Genomic DNA, 26,829 nt, shown 5'->3' on the forward strand with positions numbered 1-26,829 from the left:
TGCGGTTACTATAAGTAGTACACTCTTATTTGCATTCCCAGTGATTACGTTTCCCTAGTAGATAGCTAGTTCATCATCCATGTGTTTTCCAAGGCAATATTTCCAATTGCATTTTGAGCTACGAAAATATAAATAATAAAATACTGTAAAAACACCAGCAAATCAGCTCCAAGTGATTTTAATTTTTGAAATCTGTTCCAAAATATTCTCAGGCATAATAGAGAGATATATGTGATCGTATGCAAATGTAAGCAGGGTTTGAAATGATTATGATTTAGTTAAATTTGATATCTGTTTGGGCTTCTTGTGGTCAATTTGCAGTCTACAAATTATTTGTAAATATGTTCCGGCCCCCTGACCATCCGCTCAAGACAAAATCGGCCCATGGCTGAATCTAGTTGATGATCCCTGCCCTAGAGGACTTGATTCACGTAATCTGGTTACCATAGTACCCCCAGAGCCCTGGAATGGCCCTTTGAAATATCACTCTGTTAACCGCCAGAGATGGAGAGATGGAGAGAAAGGAAGGAATTGAAAAGTTGACTAGGGTCTACAGAGGCTCTAAACTGAGGACAAACGTTTATGTTTTCAGGCTAAACAATAATCATGCTTTAGTCACGAAGTGTGTAACTTAATCTACATCAACCTTGCCAATATGAACACACCCTCATTGGTTAAAAAAACAACAACTAGAAAACCCCTGGTAGAGAAGAGAGAGGAGTGTGCGCATGTGTTGTGTATCGCGCGCCGCTGAGTGGAGCTGTCGACAGGTACGTGACACAGCTGACTGGACGCGCGCAGCCGTTCGCTCTCCGTGGTGCTGAATGTTCTCCTAACCGCTACCTGCCTCACCGTAGATCCTCACGAAAGATAAGGGAGAGTGGGGCTTCTTCCACTGGAAAATAGCCATACAATTTTGGACTTTTCCGCATAATCATCGACGTTGTTTTCTCTCTTGATCTTATCATATTATGGATACATTTCAAACCTTATCAAAAGGGTGATTATTAATTTTTTTTAACCAATTGACTGGGATCTGTAGCCTACAAGATGGCACTGAATGGATGTACATTGCATAAGGCAAAGGAAGATTTATCAGACTGCTGTTTTGTGACTGTGAAACCATACCATATCAGATTGTTCGCCTAATTCTGCAATATAATCGTTTTTTCTCAGCTCATTCAATACACCTGGCATTGGATGTCTAAACCTCGATTTTCTTCCCAGAAAGAGGCACATAATTCGGAATAACATTTGACCAAATATGTTTAACAATATTCCCTATTTGAATTCTTTATCGTAATATCAAAGAAATCGAGCTGAAATCAAGAAGAATTTGGAATCATGGAATCCGAACCCGAACCCGTTAAGCATCGGGCTTTCCCGCCCAGTAAAGAAGGGCTGAAGAATTTGGCAGGAAAGACCTTCGGCCATCTGTACAGGTAAAGAAAATATCTCGAACACTTCCCCTTACGCTCTGTCTACTTTTCACCTCGGTAATAAATAGGGAATTGAAATGTTAAACTATATATCCATATGCAATGCAGGTGTGAATTGCCTCCTGTCTCATCCAGGCAATGAGAAAAAAATCTCACTAGCACCCAAACCCCATGAGAAATAAAATCTCACTTGCACCAAAAACCAATGAGAAAATAAATCTCACTTGCAAATTGGTTGCTGTGATTCTGGACTAAATTCAAAAGAGAAAAACACATATTTTTAGATGAATTATCAACAGGACAGGAATTGGAAAAGCACAATAATATCAGAGTGGTCGAATATTTAAGGATCTGTTATTTCCCGGGAGAGTGAGGGTTGTGTTTTAAATAATTAATGCAACAGAACGCGTCGTGACACAAGGGGTCGGGGATATCTGTTACATTATATATTCATCAGTATTAATCAAAATCGATCTGTTTGATATCAACTGTCATGGAACACACTCTGTTCTTTGTGGTGGTGTAAAATGCGACACTGCATTGGAATCAGGGAATAGATTTTTACAGGAAGATTGTAGGCTACTCCGTTGAAGAAAATACTCGATATATATAGGCTACCATGGTGATCACATTTATTGTTTCTAAATTCAGGTTTTGATCGAATCATTTAAAATAATAGAAAAAAATGATCATTCTAAATTGGCTAGATTGAAACACATGACTTTCCAAAAGCATAATTTAGGCTAATTAATTTCGTTTTTCGTGACTGAAAATAATGTGATTTTCACTATAAATATTGATGATTGATTGGAACAAAATTGTAAAACACATATACAATTTAAGAGCTAATAAAAATGTTTTACACTGCATTTTATTAGCAATCAAACATCTATTTTTTAAACATCTGTTTTTTTTCGTGGTTTATTCATTCCAGTGTTTCTATTCCCTGTGGTTGGAGATGTTAACCATTCCACTGAATAGTAATGCCGTGATACATCACACAATTCAATGTTGGCAGAAAGACTCTTGGTTTTCCTATGCAATCTTATCTTATCACATCTATCGAATTTAGTAGCCTATAATTTGTTATGATACATCTTACATTTTAATCTAATAAAATTCAAAACTCGATATTTATACATTTAATTGGTTATCTTATTGAGCTCTCAGTATACCGACACAGACTAATGTCCAAATGTAGCATAAATGTAAGTGCTGCTGCAATGCGGTATGAAGGTCGTTTTATTGTATTCATTTAGCCAAGCTGTCATTCTTAGAACCGGTGGAAATTAAACGTTCAACGGAACATTGAATGGTAAAAATTTTAAATTTACATTTTGCAGACGCCCTTATCCAGAGCGACTTACAGTTAGTGAGTGCATACATATTTTTTTTTTCATACTGGTCCCCCGTGGGAATCGGACCCACAACCCTGGCGTTGCAAACGCCATGCTCTACCAACTGAGCTACACGGGACTGTGTTATAGTATCGCGATTAACATCAGCACTCTACTCTTGATTTGCACTTCAGAGTAAAATTACTACAATTTTCCAGGCTATTTGAAATTGAGTTTCAATATTTGAAGAAAAACAATATTTTTTCTCAAGTTTATTTTTTTTAAGAGACAAAAACAGAAAGTAATTCTGTCTAATTTAGAGCATTAACACTTTTTTCATACCAATCGAATGATCTTCAAGAATTCCTTCAAACGTTCAAAATAAGTGGATTACATGAAATAAATGTATATATCCTTATTTTTTACCCTATAATACAACGAAATGTCCCCTCTTCCTCACCATAGCTATCTATCTACTGTTAATTAACTTAGCCTATAGACCTATTCAATTTAAACTGTTTGCCATATAACTTTTAAATAGGCCTGATAATTGCAAGAATAGCCAAATATTTGGAGGATTTTTTTCAAGGAAATAAAGGATGTTATTAATAGTCCTACTGGTGCTTGTTTGGTCTAAAGGGTGGTGGAGAAACGTCAGAAGACAGGTGAGGTGATCGAGCTAACGGAGGACGGACGGCCGTCGGAGCAACGAGAGAAGAAACCGCCTTTATGTGACTGCACGTGCTTCGGCCTCCCGCGCCGTTACATCATCGCAATCATGAGCGGCCTCGGATTCTGCATCTCCTTCGGCATCCGGTGTAACCTGGGCGTGGCTATCGTAGGCATGGTCAATAACAGCACCATGCACAAGGACGGCAAGATCGTCATCACAGAGGTGCCTATCATATTTTCTGCATTTCAAATGGCACACTATTCCATAATGCACTACTTTTGATCAGGGCCAATCCGTCCCAAATGGTACACTATTCCATAATGCACTACTTTTGATCAGGGCCAATCCGTCCAAAATGGCACCCTATTCCATACATAGTGAACATGGTGATCAGGGCCCCCCAAATGGCACACTATTCCCTATGGGACCTGGTCAAAAGCAGTGCGCTATATAGGCAGTGAATTGGTTGGCACTTGGAATGGAACCATATGACCCAGTCCCCGCCCCCCTCTTCTTCTGCATATGAGATAGCGAGGCACGATTTCAATTGAATGAGTCATCCAACAAACAGACACCATAGCCCACATAAGCCCTGCAGTCATCACGACTTTTAGGATAGGGCATAATGTTTGCAAACTTAAATTCGCAAATGAATAGAGTTGGAATTCAAACTTTGATCCTTTTTCCATCCCTTTCTGTTGGCCCAAGCAACATTCTTGTTGGAATGACCTTATAAGAATCGAACGCCTGTATGACAGTATCATTTGAAACATTTCACACAATTTGAGTCGATGTTTATGAAAAAGAGGACAATCAGGACATTGTTATGCATATGGATCATGAATAACTCACCCTTGTGTTTCTACGTGTTATTGTTTGGTTTTGGGAAGAAAGCGAAGTTCAACTGGGATCCAGAGACGGTGGGGATGATCCACGGTTCATTCTTCTGGGGTTACATCGTCACACAAATACCCGGAGGGTGGATATGCTCACGACTAGCAGCAAACAGGTAAATGTCATCAGAAAATTTGATTTTAACCATATTAAATAGTATAACATGTATCTATAGTGAAGTTTCCTTTGGGAAAAAAGTAGGCCAAATAAAGTTATTATAGTATATTCCTTCCTGTTCAATTCTAGCTGCTTCTCATCTATCTACCTGTGAGATGTATAAGCAGAGAACATAGTTTCAGTTTGAAGCAGACACTTGCTAAAGCCAGATGCGGATATCAGACGGGTGGATTTAGCGGTGTCGCGGGGTGGGGTGGGTGGGGGCTCTGACCTCGCGCCAGATATTGGGGATTCTATTAGTGGCGGCGAGGCGTGCCTCCTCGTGCCTCCTCGTGATAATGAGCTCCCGCGGGACTTCCGTGTCGAATCTTATTTTTTTCTTCGGTGGGAGGCATGGCAACAGCTAGTAGTAATGCGAGACATGTTATGTGCACTCGTGTGTTCACAAGATAGGAAGATATAAAAATGAACAAGTAGGCCTATAATTTTAATTAACAATTGTTGCTTTAAATTAAATGTTCACCTTTCATTAGACAACATTATAGGCTATATACACAACCATAAGAAAATAATGTCTGTGGAAATAGGCAATATTCTATTCTGTAAATCGCTCTGGATAAGAGCGTCTGCTAAATGACTAAAATGTAAATGTAAATGTATATATATTATATTCCTATCCACATTGAGACAGGATTGAGATGAGAAATGTTCTATTGGTTTAGTGTAATTCAGCAGGGACCAGCTGAGCACCTTCTGCTGTAGCAGACAGACTCTGTCCTCACCTTCTCATTTCACCCCTAAACGAAGCTTCAGCTGAAATTAACACGTTTTATTTCAGTATGCTACAGGCGTTTGGTTCTTTCTTTTCTAATTTCTTGATTATTTTACGTTTTAAACGTCCAGCATGATAGTTAGAATAAATAGAGCGTAAACAGGAATATTTTAGCTGTAGATGAAATATGATAATAATGAAACCATTTTGTTGGAACATCATTCCATGTACAGTATTTTATGTCCACTTCGGTTTAAAGCACAGTATTCATTCAATTGATATGCTAGGGACAGCTAATGTATGGGATTGGGATTGGATGGATTACAAATAGTGTTTTAATTGTTTTCCCCTTTTGTTCATAGAGTGTTTGGCCTAGCCATCTTCCTGACGTCCACCCTCAACATGCTCATCCCCTCCGCGGCTCGGGTGGACTACCGCTGCGTCATCTGCGTCAGGATACTACAGGGTCTGGTGGAGGTAAAACCGTGGGCTGCTGATTGGTTGGTTTGGTTGGATGGGGATTTCTTACAGCATTCTGTGTCCTACACCAACACTCGTTGTTTAACCTTCCACTGACGTCAGAATACCTATTCCCCAAGGGAGACCTGGTCATTAATTATGCATATCAGCATTAAAAGAAACCAATAGGTATGTACAAATCAATAACACGAGAAAGGTCCACAAGACACGTCTCTGCTGCTAACTAAGATGCCTCTCTGCTTCCCATTACTCCCAATAATACAGTTAAATACTGTAGGTCTGGTTGTAGAATGCAGCACTGTTCTTATTGGATGCCCTAGTTGTGGCTCAGTATTATGGAGAGTGTCTATTTCTAGACGTTTGATGTTCATTCAAGATCATCACAGAGGTCACATGACCGGTATCCCATATCACTAAAGCATTAGTGTTAATGGAAGTCTACTGTGTACACAGGTACACAGATAATGCATTAAAAAATGTGCACGCTTTAAAATGCAGCATCGTTCTATCCGTGTGACTGCATACAATGTATGCTGTTTTTGTGGGGAAGCACTTAGACTCTTTCATACCTGACCCTGAGCTTTAGAGCAAACAAGAAACATACCTGGGAAATATGGGGGGGAGAGACGTAGGGATGTTCACATATAAAGAAACATACCAAAAGACGGGACAACAAAGTGACGTCATCATCAAACCAAATAGGGAATGAAAGGATGATGTAGCAGCAGTGAAATACTACTATCATTTACATTACAGTCATTTAGCAGACACTCTTATCCAGAGCGATTTACAGGAGCAATTAGGGTTAAGTGCCTTGCTCACAGGCACATCGACAGATTTTTCACCTAGTCGGCTCGGGGATTAGAACCAGCGACCTTTCAGTTAGTGGCACAACGCTCTTAACCACTAAGCCACCTGCCGCCCCGGCAGTCTGAAGATCATCCTTCCTTTATTATTAGTCTTCATTTTTTAATGCTCCTGTTCTATGAATAGAATCCTCCCTCCCTCCCTCCATCTCTCCATCTCTCCATCCCTCTCCATCCCTCTCCATCTCTCCATCTCTCATCCCTCTCCATCCCTCTCCATCTCTCCATCTCTCCATCTCTCCATCCCTCTCCATCCCTCTCCATCTCTCCATCTCTCCATCCCTCTCCATCCCTCTCCATCTCTCCATCCCTCTCCATCTCTCCATCTCTCCATCCCTCTCCATCTCTCCATCTCTCCATCTCTCCATCCCTCTCCATCCCTCTCCATCTCTCCATCTCTCCATCCCTCCATCCCTCAGTAGAGAAACAGAAGCAGTCTGTGTCTGTGCTCTGTGCTCCATGTGCATCGACTTATTACTGCAAATTAAACATTAGCATTTCAGGGTGACTCCCACAGCAAGCCCAAGCAATTTGTGTCTATCAATAGTTGATTGTGTGCCACTTACTGAGTAATTGAAAATGTATGGGAGCAATTTTCTTTGTGTGGCGAAGTAGGCTCGTTAGCTTGAGTCTGCCCTGGCTGACTCAGTCTCAGGTTGTGTCTCAAATGGCACCCTATTCCATATATAGTCTCAAATGGCACCCTATTCCATATATAGTCTCAAATGGCACCCTATTCCATATATAGTCTCAAATGGTGCCCTATTCCATATATAGTCTCTAATGGCACTTTATTCCATATATAGTCTCAAATGGCACCCTATTCCATATATAGTCTCAAATGACACCCTATTCCATATATAGTCTCAAATGGCACCCTATTCCATATATAGTCTCAAATGGTGCCCTATTCCATATATAGTCTCAAATGGCACCCTATTCCATATATAGTCTCAAATGACACCCTATTCCATATACAGTCTCAAATGGTGCCCTATTCCATATATAGTCTCAAATGGCACTTTATTCCATATATAGTCTCAAATGGCACCCTATTCCATATATAGTCTGAAATTGCACTTTATTCCATATATAGTCTCAAATGACACCCTGTTCCATATATAGTCTCAAATGGTGCCCTATTCCATATATAGTCTCAAATGGCACTTTATTCCATATATAGTCTCAAATGGCACCCTATTCCATATATAGTCTGAAATTGCACTTTATTCCATATATAGTCTCAAATGACACCCTGTTCCATATATAGTCTCAAATGGTGCCCTATTCCATATATAGTCTCAAATGGCACTTTATTCCTTATATATTCTCAAATGGCACTTTATTCCATATGTAGTCTCAAATGACACCCTATTCCATATATATTATTCCTTAAGCAGTGCACTACTTTTGACCAGGGCCAAATAGGGTGCCATGTAAGACACAGCATGCAGTCCCACCTCAACCCATTTATCCAGATTAGGAAAGTTCAGCTCAGATGTGTCATGTCAGTTAGTTTTTGATAAGATATAATTATCTTGCTTGTATTTGACTAATGAGAGAAACTGGCTGCTCAGTTGTCAGTGCCATTTACATACACTGACTCATCCCAATCGGATTTAATACTGAATATTTGTTTGAAGATATTAAATCCTATTTGGTTAAGTCATTTGGAAATTGTCCACGTCGTTTTTAAGGTCAGGATATAAGAGAGGAATTAATGCAGGACTGAATTACATGACCCACTCTGTCGGTCGGTCGGTTTGTCTGTCCGTCTGGACTGGACTACATTGACCCACTCTGTCGGTCGGTCGGTTTGTCCGTTTCTCTGTCCAGTCTGTCTGTCTGGTCAACAGGATTGCCATATTTTCTGTGTTCCTCCATAGGGAGTGACCTACCCAGCCTGTCATGGCATCTGGAGTAAGTGGGCCCCACCACTGGAGCGGAGCCGTCTGGCCACCACGTCCTTCTGTGGATCCTATGCTGGTGCTGTGATAGCCATGCCTCTGGCTGGGATCCTGGTCCAGTACTCTGGCTGGTCCTCCGTCTTCTATCTGTATGGTATGTTCATCAGCTGGAAAACAGTGCCAATTGGTACTGAGTGGACCACCCTGGCTAATTCACTGTTCATAGTTAAAATACCTACATATGTCCTAGGGGATCCTTTTTGAGACAAAGATAGTCTATTTTAGTTTTTTGCTTGTCTCTGTCTCTGTCTCTGTCTCTCTCTCTCTCTCTCTCTCTCTCTCTCTCTCTCTCTCTCTCTCTCTCTCTCTCTCTCTCTCTCTCTCTCTCTAGGCTGCTTTGGGATGTTCTGGTACATGTTCTGGATCCTGGTGTCCTATGAGAGCCCTGAGGTTCACCCCACCATCACCGCCGAGGAGAGACGTTACATCGAGGAGAGTATCGGAGAGGGTCAAGAACTATTCGGTCCGGCTAGCGTGAGTTCCTCTCCTTCTCTTCTCCTCCTGCTCCACCTATCCAACTAACTGACATGTGCTCTGCTATTACACCTATGGCTCTGTAGAAATACAAGACTCCGTGGAGGAAGTTCTTCACCTCAATGCCCGTCTATGCCATCATCGTGGCCAACTTCTGCAGGAGCTGGACCTTCTACCTGCTCCTCATCAGCCAGCCAGCCTACTTCGAGGAGGTGTTCGGCTTCGAGATCAGCAAGGTAAAATGACGAGCCATTCACTCACAATGCCAGCCGGGTATGAATAGTTGGCTTGATTTGTGTAACACATACCGTGCAGACAAAACTCATCAGACGTTCGAATAAAAAAAGATCTGATGTATCAGAACCATTGTGTCAAATGCATTGTACATCACCGAGTGTTACAGGGGGCATATCAATTGCTGCACTGAGTACCAGTGTTGGATTTCATTTCCACTTCGTAACGTTGAGGGTAAATGTCCCCTAGACACCAAACACAGACACATTCTGGTCTGCGTCCCAAATGGCAAATCTATTGGGGGGCACTACTTTAAACCAGGGCTCTGATCAAAAGTAGTGCAATGAATAGTAAATTGCGTGCCATTTGGGACGCAAGCCTGGCGTTTGAATAGATTGTTGTTCCCAGGGAGACGATATAACTCAGGCAGTTCTGACAGGCGTAATTCAGGTGCTGGGTGGATCTCTGGCCTCTTGTGGATCAGGGTGTGAATTATAGCCTGGGGTGTGATATTGGGGTCAGGGGTTAAAGCTCGTACTAAGATTTGTTCTGGGAGAATCACTGTTTTTGGGGATATACATTTTGAGCTGTCATATTGGAGGATGGATTTAGAGGTGCAGCTTGAAAGATGATATCTCGGTTTTGTCCTCCCTCGCACCCTGCAGTGTTATTGTTATCAAGATACATTATCCCATCATGATACATTATCCCATCATGATACATTATCCCATCATGATACATGGGAACATGTCAAGCCCATGAATGACAAACTAATCTGCATTTGAAAGTTCTCAACACATAACAACATACAAGGAGAAAATACACAAATGTTGGAAACAGACTTCTGAAATGAACTTTGACACTTAACGAATATGTATCTAGATAGGCCATTTCATGGATTGTCAGTTTGCATTGACTGCCATGTTGATGTTAATTACAGTCAACTTGAAACTTGAAATGTTTATGGTTTACTGTTTGCGTTGTCAGGTGGGCATGGTGTCAGCCCTGCCTCACTTACTGATGACCATCATCATGCCCCTTAATGTTATTCCTATTGTTGATGTTTGTGTTGTCAGGTGGGCATGGTGTCGGCCCTGCCCCACTTGGTGATGACCATAATCGTGCCCATCGGAGGACAGCTGGCTGACTGGCTACGCAGCAGGAACATCCTGTCTACTACCACCGTCAGGAAGATCATGAACTGTGGAGGTGAGGGCTACATAAGGACTTCATAAGGACTTCATAAGGACTTCATAAGGGCTACATAGAGACTTTGTAACACATTCATAATCTATACAGATCATCCTGTCAACTTCCACCATCATGTCTGGAAGATCATGAACTGTAGAGATAAGGATTAGATACATAAGGACTTCATAACACATTCATAACTTGTTCATAACACATTCATAACCTATACATAACACATTCATAACCTATACATAACACATTCATAACCTGTTCATAACACATTCATAACCTGTTCATAACACATTCATAACCTATACATAACACATTCATAACCTATACATAACACATTCATAACCTATACATAACACATTAATAACCTGTTCATAACACATTCATAACCTATACATAACACATTCCTAACCTGTTTATAACACATGCATAACCTATACATAACACATTCATAACCTATACATAACACATTCATAACCTATACATAACACATTCATAACCTGTTCATAACACATTCATAACCTGTTCATAACACATTCATAACCTGTTCATAACACATTCATAACCTATACATAACACATTCCTAACCTGTTCATAACACATTCATAACCTGTTCATAACACATTCCTAACCTCTTTATAACACATTCATAACCTATACATAACACATTCCTAACCTCTTTATAACACATTCATAACCTATACATAACACATTCCTAACCTGTTCATAACACATTCCTAACCTGTTCATAACACATTCATAACCTGTTCATGACACATTCCTAACCTCTTTATAACACATTCCTAACCTATACATAACACATTCCTAACCTCTTCATAACACATTCCTAACCTCTTTATAACACATTCATAGCCTATACATAACACATTCATAACCTCTTCATAACACATTCCTAACCTGTTCATAACACATTCATAACCTCTTCATAACACATTCCTAACCTCTTCATAACACATTCATAACCTATACATAACACATTCATAACCTGTTCATAACACATTCATAACCTATACATAACGCATTCATAACCTGTTCATAACACATTCAACACCCAGAACATCGCTGATCCACGTCACCAAGGATAATAACTACGCTGTAGGTCACCAAGGATAATAACTACGCTGTAGGTCACCAAGGATAATAACTATGCTGTAGGTCACCAAGGATAATAACTAGGCTGTAGGTCACCAATGATAATAACTATGCTGTAGGTCACCAAGGATAATAACTACGCTGTAGGTCACCAAGGATAATAACTACGCTGTAGGTCACCAAGGATAATAACTACGCTGTAGGTCACCAAGGATAATAACTAGGCTGTAGGTCACCAAGGATAATAACTAGGCTGTAGGTCACCAAGGATAATAACTAGGCTGTAGGTCACCAAGGATAATAACTAGGCTGTAGGTCACCAAGGATAATAACTAGGGTTGTAGGTCACCAAGGATAATAACTAGGCTGTAGGTCACCAAGGATAATAACTAGGCTGTAGGTCACCAATGATAATAACTAGGCTGTAGGTCACCAAGGATAATAACTAGGCTGTAGGTCACCAAGGATAATAACTAGGCTGTAGGTCACCAAGGATAATAACTAGGCTGTAGGTCACCAAGGATAATAACTACGCTGTAGGTCACCAAGGATAATAACTAGGCTGTAGGTCACCAAGGATAATAACTAGGCTGTAGGTCACCAAGGATAATAACTAGGCTGTAGGTCACCAAGGATAATAACTACGCTGTAGGTCACCAAGGATAATAACTAGGCTGTAGGTCACCAAGGATAATAACTAGGCTGTAGGTCACCAAGGATAATAACTAGGCTGTAGGTCACCAAGGATAATAACTAGGCTGTAGGTCACCAAGGATAATAACTAGGTTGTAGGTCACCAAGGATAATAACTAGGCTGTAGGTCACCAAGGATAATAACTAGGCTGTAGGTCACCAAGGATAATAACTAGGCTGTAGGTCACCAAGGATAATAACTAGGCTGTAGGTCACCAAGGATAATAACTAGGCTTTAGGTCACCAAGGATAATAACTAGGCTGTAGGTCGCCAAGGATAATAACTACGCTGTAGGTCACCAAGGATAATAACTAGGCTGTAGGTCACCAAGGATAATAACTAGGCTGTAGGTCACCAAGGATAATAACTAGGCTGTAGGTCACCAAGGATAATAACTACGCTGTAGGTCACCAAGGATAATAACTACGCTGTAGGTCACCAAGGATAATAACTAGGCTGTAGGTCACCAAGGATAATAACTAGGCTGTAGGTCACCAAGGATAATAACTAGGCTGTAGGTCACCAAGGATAATAACTAGGCTGTAGGTCACCAAGGATAATAACTAGGCTGTAGGTCACCAAGGATAATAACTAGGCTGTAGGTCACCAAGGATAATAACTAGGCTGTAGGTCACCAAGGATAATAACTAGGCTGTAGGTCACCAAGGATAATAACTACGCTGTAGGTCACCAAGGATAATAACTAGGCTGTAGGTGACCAAGGATAATAACTAGGCTGTAGGTCACCAAGGATAATAACTAGGCTGTAGGTGCCAAGAAGCGCACTAACAGTAATAGGGTTTTCCTTTACTCTTGCTTGCACTGATTTTGCAGATAGTGACTTGTTTTAAGTGGGTTTCACTTGCAATGGTTGTGATATGAGGTTGTTTTACTATACCTACTGATTGAAAGTCACTCTAGATAAGAGCATCTGCTAAATGACTAAAATGTAATGCAAATGGTCAAAGGTAGGCAATGACCAATGCTGTGTCTGTGTGTTGTTGCCTGTGTGCAGGGTTTGGAATGGAAGCCACCTTGCTTCTTGTGGTTGGTTTCTCTCACACCAAGGGTGTGGCCATCTCTTTCCTGGTCATGGCTGTCGGCTTCAGTGGCTTCGCTATATCAGGTGAGTACTAGAACATTTTAAAGATTTGCAAACAATTAAAAGTTGAACACTCTCTTTTAGGCCGGGATTTGATCATTTCGCGCTTTGTCGGGTATGCACCTTTCAAAGGCAGTATTTCTGCGTTCACAAAAAATAAAAATAAATACAACCTTTAACAATTGCTTAATCCGCGTTATTCTGTGAATTGAGTGGACTTCAAATGGACAAGAATTTGAGCTAATGTGTTAGTTTGTTTACTCAACAAACTCTGCTCGAAGTGAGCTAAACTTGAACAAGCTTGTTGAGTAAAATTACAAATTCATGTTTGCTCCAAACCACTCACATCATTATCATATTTCCCAGCATGCTCTATCGCAGGTTGATTTTCAAAAAAGTTTGTTTCAGTATATGGCTTTTCCAGTTGATATGATTTAGGTAGTCTTTAATAATCAATCTTCCCTACCCCCGGCAGTCATTCTCAATGCAGGTTGCGGATGATTAAAAGTTCCAATTGTTGGAACCACACATGACTTTGCAAGCTTGATGTGGCGTTTCAGACCACTGTGTTAGGGGGTAACTGAACCCTCAAATAAAGGTATTCTGATATACTGTATCAAATCTTGTGTCATACATTTTTTAATTTGAACGATAACAACGCTACACGTTCACTTGGACACTCACTTGGTGAACGCTACAGGACCGAAAGGCATTGAATACAACAACCATGTCTCTGTCGCTAACAAACACAGTCATGGGGTGGTAACTACAGAAAGGCATTGAATACAACAACCATGTCTCTGTCGCTAACAAACACAGTCATGGGGTGGTAACTACAGAAAGGCATTGAATACAACAACCATGTCTCTGTCGCTAACAAACACAGTCATGGGGTGGTAACTATAGAAAGGCATTGAATACAACAACCATGTCTCTGTCGCTAACAAACACAGTCATGGGGTGGTAACTACAGAAAGGCATTGAATACAACAACCATGTCTCTGTCGCTAACAAACACAGTCATGGGGTGGTAACTACAATTCACTCAAAAAGGCACAAATATGCAAATAAAGGTAGAATAAATGATCTGGTTGAATTGTGTGTTCACTCAACCTAAAATTCTGATTTTAAAATCACATACACTGCACTGTTGATCTTCTTGACCATTTTCATTAAAACGATGTACTCTGTAGGTTTCAATGTGAACCACCTGGATATCGCCCCCCGCTACGCCAGTATCCTGATGGGTATATCTAACGGTGTGGGAACCCTGTCAGGGATGGTTTGCCCTCTAATCGTGGGGGCCATGACCAAAAACAAGGTGCACATTCTGTTTCAGAAAGCTAGTAGTTTTTTGGGTATGTGTCCCAACTGTCCCAACTGGTTAAGTCCCAACTGGTTAACCACAATACACCACTATAATTGTTATGGTTTATCATGTATAGACAAAGTATGTTCCTTCACGCCAACAGAAGTTCAAGTTCAAGTTTATTTGTCCTGTTATAATCACATTTGAAATCTTACTCACCAGAGCTCCCATTTCCGTGTGTTCTGGCATCACTTCCTGTCTCTAGACTCGAGAGGAGTGGCAGTGGGTGTTCCTCATCGCTGCCCTGGTTCACTACGGAGGGGTCATTTTCTACGGGATCTTTGCGTCGGGCGAGAAGCAGCCGTGGGCCGACCCGGAGCTGACCAGCGACGAGAAGTGTGGCTTCATCGACGAGGACGAGCTGGCAGAGGAGACGGGTGACATCACACAGGGCTACAGTGGTGGCATGGCGGCAATAGGGGCAGGGAAGAGTTACGGGGCCACTACAACTGGGCTCAACGGAGGCTGGGTGGCCCCAGACAGCTGGGAGAAAGTAGAGGAGGAACCAGCCGGACAGACCTGGGCAGATTGAGACTGCTCACAGAACAGGGTCGGGCGTATCGAGCGTATCAGAGTAGAAGTGCTGATTTTGGATCAGGTTAGCCTTTTATATCATAATGAATAATATGTAATATACAGGGTGGCTGATCCTAGTTTAGCACTCCTACTCTGAGATGCTTGATACATACGGCCCCAGATATAATCATGTTATGGCAGCGGTGGCGTGTTCTAGCCTGGTTTCTGATTTGTTTGTGCTGTCTTGCACAAACTCCTACAATGACCATAGACAACTCCTACAACGACCACGGCACAAACAGATCTGGGACCAGGCTAGGGGAGTTCACCCACTAAAGAGAGAGAGAGAGAGAGAAATACCATTGTGGTTTGCACAAATTAGCATAAAAAGTAGATACTGTATGTAAAATATTTACGTATATTGAGCAAAAAAAAAAAAATCACGCGTTGGTTCCACACAAGCAGGTTAAAATATCAGTGTAACATATATTTCCAATTCATGGCAATGCAGTGCAATCTGTAATAGATTGTGATATAATCCCCATCTCACCCATCTAGATTCTTCACTCCTGGCAGTTTCAGGGAAATTGTAGGCCTAGTTATTATATCTTTAAGGCTCCCTAACCTCATAAAAATGTACTTGAAACAACAAATGAGCCAGATATTGTGAACATCATAGGTCTAAAACCTTGTCTGAAATACCACTTTCTGATTGCACTGATACCTGTAAGTATTTAAAAAATAAAAAATAAAAAAATAATTAATAAATAGATATTATAATATTTCTTATCAATGGCATTTTATGTACTTTATATATACTGTTTCTGTGAGACTATTGTGGATTTGGCCCGTCGATCTGTGTGATACATTGATGTAAAAGGCCATATTTTTCACGGACAGAATCTTTTCAGGGAGTTGTCTGATCTGCGTACAAAACTAAGTCTTGTTCTTGAGTAAGGCCTAAACGACTATGGAAAAGACTCAAACTAGCGTGTGTGTGTGTGTGTGTGTGTGTGTGTGTGTGTGTGTGTGTGTGTGTGTGAAGTGGAACTCAATGTAATATTTATATGTGCGTTGTTGCATGAATTTGCTCAAATCAATGTTTCTGATACAGCTTTTTCATAGCCCACTGATAGTCCTCATATCTTTCACTGCTTCGTTTTGTAATAATATGTCTAGTGCCATACCAGTGATAACGTGGACCTTTATGTTCATATCATGGTATCCGTGAGAGACCCAAAAAATATATATCATGATTGAGGTGTAAGCACAGAATTACACTAGAATTCTAGAATGAACATTGGCTACAGGGGTGGCCATCTTGGACTGGTGTTCTATTTCTACGCGTGAAGGTGAACTTTCTCTCAAGGGCATCATTGATTGAGCAACTGTGTTTGATGTGCATTGCAATAATTCCCCATGCAACGGTCGCTACTATCCCCATCCAATTTCAGTTCTGTAGACTTGTATAACACTGGCTTGCTGTATCAAACTGTAGTTATTTTTTTGGAGTTGTGAAAAATGACAACATAAAGTCTATGTGAAATAAATCGCTGGTGTCAGGAAAAATATCAATTACAACACTGCTTTATAATGCAGATTACAGCACTGCTTTATAATGCAGAGGACGATTATAACATTTTAAATCTAAACAATTGAACGTTGTTTTAATCTTGATATGTCTTTATTTCTTTCCTTGCCAGTAGTGAGAAAACTACCTTTTGAGAGGATATGGCATTTGTGTAATAACCCACTGAATTATCATGAACGTTCATTGGCTTGAATGAATCTTCGTCGATGCGACGTCCATTCTTTTCCTTATTGTTTGCTGAACGTAATAATAATGAATTCTCTGCAAGGGTGTTAAAAAAATATACAAATACTGAAAAAGTACTGAAGAATGTTGCTACATTTGGGCTTTGAGTCCGACGTTTATGTATAAATTATAAATGTGATTGTATGGGTCCTGATAATATTGTGTTTATTGGAGAGGTTTGTTGATGTCAAAAAAGTGTTATATATATAAATGCTCAAATCATTTTATAAAGAAATATCTAAACAATAGTCATTTATTTTCCTTTCCTTCCTGTGTTCTCATCCGAAGTTCTTCCCAGGGGGCAATACTGTTTGAAATTACATACTTTCAACCAGATTAATGTTAATTGGTTGAAATTGGTGTAAACTGGCTGTAATGACATAATTTCAACCAGCTTTGCCCGTTGGGTTAAAGCACTGAATGAAGTCTCAGAACCTTCTCAATAGCTCATCTCACAGAGCCGCTGACTGTCTGAGGGAAAGACATATTAGTCTGAGAGAAGACATATTAGTCTGAGGGAAGACATACAGTGGGGGAAAAAAGTATTTAGTCAGCCACCAATTGTGCATGTTCTCCCACTTAAAAAGATGAGAGAGGCCTGTAATTTTCATCATAGGTACACGTCAACTATGACAGACAAAATGAGGAAAAAAAATCCAGAAAATCACATTGTAGGATCTTTAATGAATTTATTTGCAAATTATGGTGGAAAATAAATATTTGGTCAATAACAAAAGTTTCTCAATACTTTGTTACAGTGGGGGAAAAAAGTATTTAGTCAGCCACCAATTGTGCAAGTTCTCCCACTTAAAAAGATGAGAGAGGCCTGTAATTTTCATCATAGGTACACGTCAACTATGACAGACAAATTGAGAAAAAAAAATCCAGAAAATCACATTGTAGGATTTTTTATGAATTTATTTGCAAATTATGGTGGAAAATAAGTATTTGGTCACCTACAAACAAGCAAGATTTCTGGCTCTCACAGACCTGTAACTTCTTCCTTAAGAGGCTCCTCTGTCCTCCACTCGTTACCTGTATTAATGGCACCTGTTTGAACTTGTTATAAGTATAAAAGACACCTGTCCACAACCTCAAACAGTCACACTCCAAACTCCACTATGGCCAAGACCAAAGAGCTGTCAAAGGACACCAGAAACAAAATTGTAGACCTGCACCAGGCTGGGAAGACTGAATCTGCAATAGGTAAGCAGCTTGGTTTGAAAAAAATCAACTGTGGGAGCAATTATTAGGAAATGGAAGACATACCAGACCACTGATAATCTCCCTCGATCTGGGGCTCCACGCAGATCTCACCCCGTGGGGGTCAAAATGATCACAAGAACGGTGAGCAAAAATCCCTGAACCACACGGGGGGACCTAGTGAATGACCTGCAGAGAGCTGGGACCAAAGTAACAAAGCCTACCATCAGTAACACACTACGCCACCAGGGACACAAATCCTGCAGTGCAGGCGTGTCCCCCTGCTTAAGCCAGTACATGTCCAGGCCCATCTGAAGTTTGCTAGAGTGCATTTGGATGATCCAGAAGAGGATTGGGAGAATGTCATATGGTCAGATGAAACCAAAATATAACTTTTTGGTAAAAACTCAACTCGTCATGTTTGGAGGACAAAGAATGCTGAGTTGCATCCAAAGAACACCATACCTACTGTGAAGCATGGGGGTGGAAACATCATGCTTTGGGGCTGTTTTTCTGCAAAGGGACCAGGACGACTGATCCGTGTAAAGGAAAGAATGAATGGTACCATGTATCGTGAGATTTTGAGTGAAAACCTCCTTCCATCAGCAAGGGCATTGAAGATGAAACGTGGCTGGGTCTTTCAGCATGACAATGATCCCAAACACACTGCCCGGGCAATGAAGGAGTGGCTTCGTAAGAAGCATTTCAAGGTCCTGGAGTGGCCTAGCCAGTCTCCAGATCTCAACCCCATAGAAAATCTTTGGAGGGAGTTCAAAGTCCGTGTTGCCCAGCGACAGCCCCAAAACATCACTGCTCTAGAGGACATCTGCATGGAGGAATGGGCCAAAATACCAGCAACAGTGTGTGAAAACCTTGTGAAGACTTACAGAAAACGTTTGACCTGTGTCATTGCCAACAAAGGGTATATAACAAAGTATTGAGAAACTTTAGTTATTGACCAAATACTTATTTTCCACCATAATTTGCAAATAAATTCACTAAAAATCCTACAATGTGATTTTCAGGATTTTTTTTTCTCATTTTGTCTGTCATAGTTGACGTGTACATATGATGAAAATTACAGGCCTCTCTCATCTTTTTAAGTGGGAGAACTTGCACAATTGGTGGCTGACTAAATACTTTTTTTCCCCACTGTATATACCCTTTGTTGGCAATGACACAGGTCAAACATTTTCTGTAAGTCTTCACAAGGTTTTCACACACTGTTGCTGGTATTTTGGCCCATTCCTCCATGCAGATCTCCTCTAGAGTAGTGATGTTTTGGGGCTGTCGCTGGGCAACACAGACTTTCAACTCCCTCCAAAGATTTTCTATGGGGTTGAGATCTGGAGACTGGCTAGGCCACTCCAGGACCTTGAAATGCTTCTTACGAAGCCACTCCTTCGTTGCCCGGGCGGTGTGTTTGGGATCATTGTCATGCTGAAAGACCCAGCCACGTTTCATCTTCAATGCCCTTGCTGATGGAAGGAGGTTTTCACTCAAAATCTCACGATACATGGCCCCATTCATTCTTTCCTTTACACGGATCAGTCGTCCTGGTCCCTTTGCAGAAAAACAGCCCCCAAAGCATGATGTTTCCACCCCCATGCTTCACAGTAGGTATGGTGTTCTTTGGATGCAACTCAGCATTCTTTGTCCTCCAAACACGACGAGTTTAGTTTTTACTATTTTGGTTTCATCTGACCATATGACATTCTCCCAATCCTCTTCTGGATCATCCAAATGCACTCTAGCAAACTTCAGACGGGCCTGGACATGTACTGGCTTTAGCAGGGGGACACATCTAGCACTGCAGGATTTGAGTCCCTGGCGGCGTAGTGTGTTACTCATGGTAGGCTTTGTTACTTTGGTCCCAGCTCTCTGCAGGTCATTCACTAGGTCCCCCGTGTGGTTCTGGGATTTTTGCTCACCGTTCTTGTGATCATTTTGACCCCACGGGGTGAGATCTTGCGTGGAGCCCCAGATCGAGGGAGATTATCAGTGGTCTTGTATGTCTTCCATTTCCTAATAATTGCTCCCACAGTTGATTTCTTCAAACCAAGCTGCTTACCTATTGCAGATTCAGTCTTCCCAGCCTGGTGCAGGTCTACAATTTTGTTTCTGGTGTCCTTTGACAGCTCTTTGGTCTTGGCCATAGTGGAGTTTGGAGTGTGACTGTTTGAGGTTGTGGACAGGTGTCTTTATACTGATAACAAGTTCAAACAGGTGCCATTAATACAGGTAACGAGTGGAGGACAGAGGAGCCTCTTAAAGAAGAAGTTACAGGTCTGTGAGAGCCAGAAATCTTGCTTGTTTGTAGGTGACCAAATACTTATTTTCCACCATAATTTGCAAATAAATTCATAAAAAATCCTACAATGTGATTTTCTGGATTTTTTTCTCTCAATTTGTCTGTCATAGTTGACGTGTACCTATGATGAAAATTACAGGCCTCTCTTATCTTTTTAAGTGGGAGAACTTGCACAATTGGTGGCTGACTAAATACTTTTTTTCCCCACTCTATTAGTCTTTGGGAAGACATATTAGTCTGAGGGAAGACATATTAGTCTGAGGGAATACATATTATTCTAAGGGAAGACATATTATTCTGAGGGAAGACATATTAGTCTGAGAGAAGACATATTAGTCTGAGGGAAGACATTAGTCTGAGGGAATACATATTATTCTAAGGGAAGACATATTAGTCTGAGGGAAGAAATATATTAGTCTGAGAGAAGACATATTAGTCTGAGAGAAGACATATTAGTCTGAGGGAAGACATATTATTCTAAGGGAAGACATATTATTCTGAGGGAAGACATATTAGTTTGAGGGAAGACATATTAGTCTGAGGGAAGAAATTAGTCTGAGGGAATACATATTATTCTAAGGGAAGACATATTAGTCTGAGGGAAGAAATATATTAGTCTGAGAGAAGACATATTAGTCTGAGAGAAGACATATTAGTCTGAGGGAAGACATATTAGTCTGAGGGAAGAGATATTAGTCTGAGGGAAGACATATTAGTCTGAGAGAATACATATTAGTCTGAGGGAAGACATTAGTCTGAGGGAATACATATTATTCTAAGGGAAGACATATTATTCTGAGGGAAGACATATTAGTCTGAGAGAAGACATATTAGTCTGAGGGAAGACATATTAGTCTGAGGGAAGACATATTAGTCTGAGGGAAGAGATATTAGTCTGAGGGAAGACATATTAGTCTGAGGGAAAGACATATTAGTCTGAGGGAAGACATATTAGTCTGAGGGAAGACATATTAGTCTGAGAGAAGACATATTAGTCTGAGGGAAGACATATTAGTCTGAGGGAAGACATATTAGTCTGAGGGAAGACATATTAGTCTGAGGGAAGACATATTAGTCTGAGGGAAGACATATTAGTCTGAGGGAAAGACATATTAGTCTGAGGGAAGACATATTAGTCTGAGGGAAGAAATATATTAGTCTGAGAGAAGACATATTAGTCTGAGGGAATAAATATATTAGTCTGAGGGAAGACATATTAGTCTGAGGAAAGACATATTAGTCTGAGGGAAGACATATTAGTCTGAGAGAAGACATATTAGTCTGGGGGAAGACATATTAGTCTGAGGGAAGACATATTAGTCTGAGGGAAGAGATATTAGTCTGAGGGAAGAGATATTAGTCTGAGGGAAGACATATTAGTCTGAGAGAAGACATATTAGTCTGAGGGAAGACATATTAGTCTGAGGGAAGACATATTAGTCTGAGGGAAGAGATATTAGTCTGAGGGAAGACATATTAGTCTGAGAGAAGACATATTAGTCTGAGGGAAGACATATTAGTCTGAGGGAAGACATATTAGTCTGAGGGAAGACATATTAGTCTGAGGGAAGACATAGTCTGAGGGAAGACATATTATTCTAAGGGAAGACATATTAGTCTGAGGGAAGACATATTAGTCTGAGGGAAGACATATTATTCTGAGGGAAGACATATTAGTCTGAGGGAAGACATATTATTCTGAGGGAAGACATATTAGTCTGAGGGAAGACATATTAGTCTGAGAGAAGACATATTAGTCTGAGGGAAGACATATTAGTCTGAGAGAAAGCTGAACTGTTTCTGGTTAACCACCTGTTCTAATATATTTTTTCCTAATATGTTCTAATCTTCAAACCGATGCTGGCACTAAGACCGCACTCAACCAGCTGTATAGGGCCATAAGAAAACAAGAAACGCTCATCCAGAGGCGACGTTCCTAGTGGCCGGTGATTTTAATGCACTGAAATCCGTTTTACCTCATTTCTACCAGCATGTCACGTGTACAACTACAGGTGTAAAAACTCTAGATCACCTTTACTCCACACACAGAAACGCATACACAGCTCTCCCTCACCCTCCATTTGGCAAATCTGACCATAACTCTATCCTCCTGATTCCTGCTTACAAGCAAAAACTCAAACAGGAAGTACCAGTGACTCGCTCAATACAGAAGAGGTCCGATGAAGTGGATGCTAAGCTACAGGACTGTTTTGCTAGCACAGACTGGAATATGTTCCAGGATTCATCCAATAACATTGAGGAGTATACCACATCAGTCACCGGCTTCATTAATAAGTGCATCGACAACGTCGTCCCCACAGTGACCGTACGTACATATTTCAACCAGAAGCCATAGATTACACACAACATCCGCACTGAGTTAAAGGCTAGAGCTGCCGCTTATGAGAAATCCTACTACGCCCTCCGACGAAACATCAAACAGTGAATACAGGACTGAGATCGAATCCTTCTACACCGGCTCTGACACTCGTCAGATGTGGCAGGTCTGGCAAACTATCACAGATTACAAAGGGAAACCAAGCCAGGAGTTGCCCAGTGACGCCAGCCTACCAGACGAGCTAAATGTCTTCCATGCTCGCTTCGAGGCAAGCAACACTGAACCATGTATGAGAGCACCAGCTGTTCCGGATGACTGTTTGATCACACTTTCCGTAGCAGATATGAGTAAGACCTTTAAACAGGTCAACATTCACAAGGCCGCAGGGCCAGACGGATTACCAGGACACATACTCAGAGCATTTGCTGACCAGCTGACAAGTGTCTTCACTGATATTTTCAACCTCTCCCTGACCCATTCTGTAATATCTATATGTTTGGGCATAGTCCCTGTGCCCAAGAACTCCAAGGTAATCTGTCTAAATGACTATCGCCCTGTAGCACTCACATCTGTAGCCATGAAATGCTTTGAAAGGCTGGTCATGGCTCACATCAATACCATCATCCCAGACACCCTGGACCCACTCCAATTCGCATACCGCCCCAACAGATCCACAGATGACGCAATCTCTATTGCACTCCACACTGCCCTTTCCCACATGGACAAGAGGAACACCTATGTCACAATGCTGTTAATTGACTACAGCTCAGCGTTCAACACCATAGTGCCCTCCAAGTCTCATCACTAAACTCAGGACCCTGGGACTGAACACCTCCCTCTGCAACTGGATCCTGGACTTGCTGGCGGGCCGCCCCCCAGGTATTGAGGATAGGCAACAACACATCCGCCACGCTGACCCTCAACACCGGGGCACTTTAGGGGTGCATGCTCAGTCCCCTCCTGTACTCCTTGTTCACTCACGACTGCATGGCCACGGACGACTCTAACACCATCATTAAGTTTGCTGACGACGCAGTAGTAGTAGGCCTGATCACCGATGACAATGAGACAGCCTATAGGAAGGAGGTCAGAGACCTGGCAGTGTGGTTCCAGGACAACAACCTCTCCCTCAACGTCAGAAAGACAAAGGAGCTGATTGTGGACTATGGGAAACGGAGGGCCGAGCACAGCCCCATTGACATCGAGTGGAGCGGGTCGAGAAATTCAACTTCCTATGTGTCCACATCACTAAGGATCTATCATGGTCCAAACACACCAACACAGTCGTGAAGAGGGCACGACAACGCCTCTTCCCCCTCAGAAGGCTGAAAAGATTTGGCATTGGCCCTTAGATCTTCAGAAAGTTCTACAGCTGCACCATTGAGAGGATCTTGACTGGCTGCATCACCGCTTGCTATGGCAACTGCTTGGCATCCGACCGCAAGACGCTACAGAGGGTAGTGCGTACAGCCCAGTACGTCGCTGGGGCCAAGCTCCCTGTCATCCAGGTCCTCTCTATACCAGGCGGCGTCAGAGGAAGGCCCTGTCAAAGACTCCAGACACCCAAGTCATAGACTGTTCTCTCTGCTAACGCACGGCAAGCGGTACCAATGCACCAAGTCTGGAACCAACAGGACCCTGAACAGCTTCTAACCCCCAAGCCATAAGACTGCTAAATAGTTAGTTAAATAGTTAACCAAATAGCTAACCGGACTATCTGCACTGACGCTTTTTGCACTACATTTTCATTGACTCATCACATACGCTGCTGCTACTCTTTATCTGTCACTCTATTCCTAGTTGTATGTACATATCTACCTCAATGACCTCGCACCCATCGACTCGGTACTGGTACCCCGTGTATATAGCCAAGTTATCGTTACTTTTGTTATTTCATCTTTTACTTTTCTATTATTTCTCTATTTTCTTTCTCTCTGCGTTGTTGGGAAGGACCCGTAAGTAAGCATTTCACTGTTAGTCCACACTTGTTGTTTACGAAGCACGTGACGAATGAAACTGTATTTTATTTTATTTAATCAATCTCCTCCATCTCCAGTTTCTCTCATTGCTCGTTAGTAGATCAATGGAGGATTCTCCAGAGTGTAGACTGAACAGAGGAGACTATTGACTCGGGGAGTGGTGGGCACTGGACAGCAATCTGAAAGCTATCTGGAGATTACAAACCTAGATCACCTTGGAGACACTGTCACGACTGACTCTTCTCACAAAGATACGTCTGAGAGCACAGTTAAGTAGTCTTTGGAAAAAGAAGCAGGACTGGCTGTGGACCAACAACGAAGGGTCTTGTGAAGGCAGGGATGTACGGGGAACACCCAGATTACTCCCTGTGACAGACACAAGTGCAAATCAGCCCCTTCAGATCCTGTATTTACAAACTCATAACCCTGATGTCATGCACCTTAGTCTACTGTATAAAGACTGCTAGAGGTACAAAATAATACTTTATGTTCCCGACCTCAACAGCATTTCTGATACTGGCCAGAGGTCGATAATCTATCTATAACACTTCTGTAACAGACTGAACCATTTTGACCTGAACAAATGACCTTGTGCTAATCAAATCTAAATGAATTACAGATCCATAGTTTATTTTTCAAAACATTGAGTTTTTCTCCTCTGTGCACCTGTAACAACATAAGGTCTGAGTTTTTACTGAACAATCATTTATAATAATAATAATGTATGTAATAGTGTTCCCCTCTCAATTTTGAATATTGCTTTAGATATCATCAAAACGTTTCAACGGCAATGGACCATATCTCATGGACCATATCTCTGTACAGAATGATTTGGCCCATAGGAAAAGACACAGACCTTTTTTCAATCAGCAGCAGAAATAAACCTCCGCCACAATCCGGGCTGTGGAACCTATCCACCCGAGCACCGTCTGCTTCTCACTTGGTTTGTTCCGTTTGACAGGAAACACGTGTTTTCTCACGGCTAACCAGCCGAAATGGTCATGGCTGTTACCCTGGGGACACGCCTGTCAAGGCTGTAATTGGACAATACACATGCATTGGATATCTATATGGCTGTGGGTTTGAATACTATTCCCGTAACTTTAAATATTGCTTGAAATGTGTGTGTAAGCGTGGTGTTTATTGTATAACTCATACACTTAGTATTCTGCGTGTGGTGGGGTGTGTGAAATGAAATGAGCTGAATGTAGCCAGTGTGTCTGTGGGACAGACAGCAGCCTGCATACATCAATGGGGACAGCAGGTGCTAGATGGGGTCCTCTGGGACGGTGAGAGGTCTAGTCTAGAATGACTGTTTGATGACAGGGGGGCTCCACTACACCCCTGGCACCCTGCCTGACACTAATCATCCTCCTGATCCCCACACAGGCACGCACACACACACACACACACACACACACACACACACACACACACACACACACACACACACACACACACACACACACACACACACACACACACACACACCACACACACACACACACACACACACACACACACACACACACACACACACACACACACACACTCACACACACACACACACACCACACAGGCACGCACACACACACACACACCACACACACATGCGCACACACACACACCACGCACGCACGCACACACCTCACAAACACACACACACACCACACAGGCACGCACGCACACACACACACACACACCACACACACGTGCGCACACACACACTCGCTCACACACGCAGACGCACACAAAACTCTCCAGATCAGAACTCATACATAACATAGGGTTCAGACTGGCAGAACTGTAGAATGGTTATGATCCTAATACAACCATATACTTCTCCCAACATATTAAAAAATATGCAAAGTTATATAATATTTGTTGTGAAACACACTTCTGTCTTCAGACCATTAGCTAAGAGTGTAAGCACTG

The 26,829-nt window shown here is 41.7% G+C and overlaps 1 protein-coding gene across 1 annotated transcript; it reads left to right on the forward strand.

Moving 5' to 3' along the window:
- Window positions 1-740: 740 nt before the first annotated feature.
- LOC121540744 (vesicular glutamate transporter 2.1) lies at window positions 741-17,311 on the forward strand. Its single transcript, XM_041849808.2, has 11 exons — window positions 741-1,442; window positions 3,416-3,671; window positions 4,340-4,458; window positions 5,595-5,709; window positions 8,465-8,639; window positions 8,877-9,019; window positions 9,106-9,255; window positions 10,330-10,462; window positions 13,276-13,386; window positions 14,556-14,683; window positions 14,937-17,311. The coding sequence occupies exons 1-11, from the start codon at window positions 1,345-1,347 to the stop codon at window positions 15,261-15,263; spliced, it is 1,755 nt and encodes a 584-aa protein (XP_041705742.1). The 5' UTR covers window positions 741-1,344; the 3' UTR covers window positions 15,264-17,311.
- Window positions 17,312-26,829: the final 9,518 nt, after the last annotated feature.

This window comes from Coregonus clupeaformis, chromosome 26 (genome assembly GCF_020615455.1).
Source record: "Coregonus clupeaformis isolate EN_2021a chromosome 26, ASM2061545v1, whole genome shotgun sequence".
NCBI lineage: Eukaryota > Metazoa > Chordata > Actinopteri > Salmoniformes > Salmonidae > Coregonus > Coregonus clupeaformis.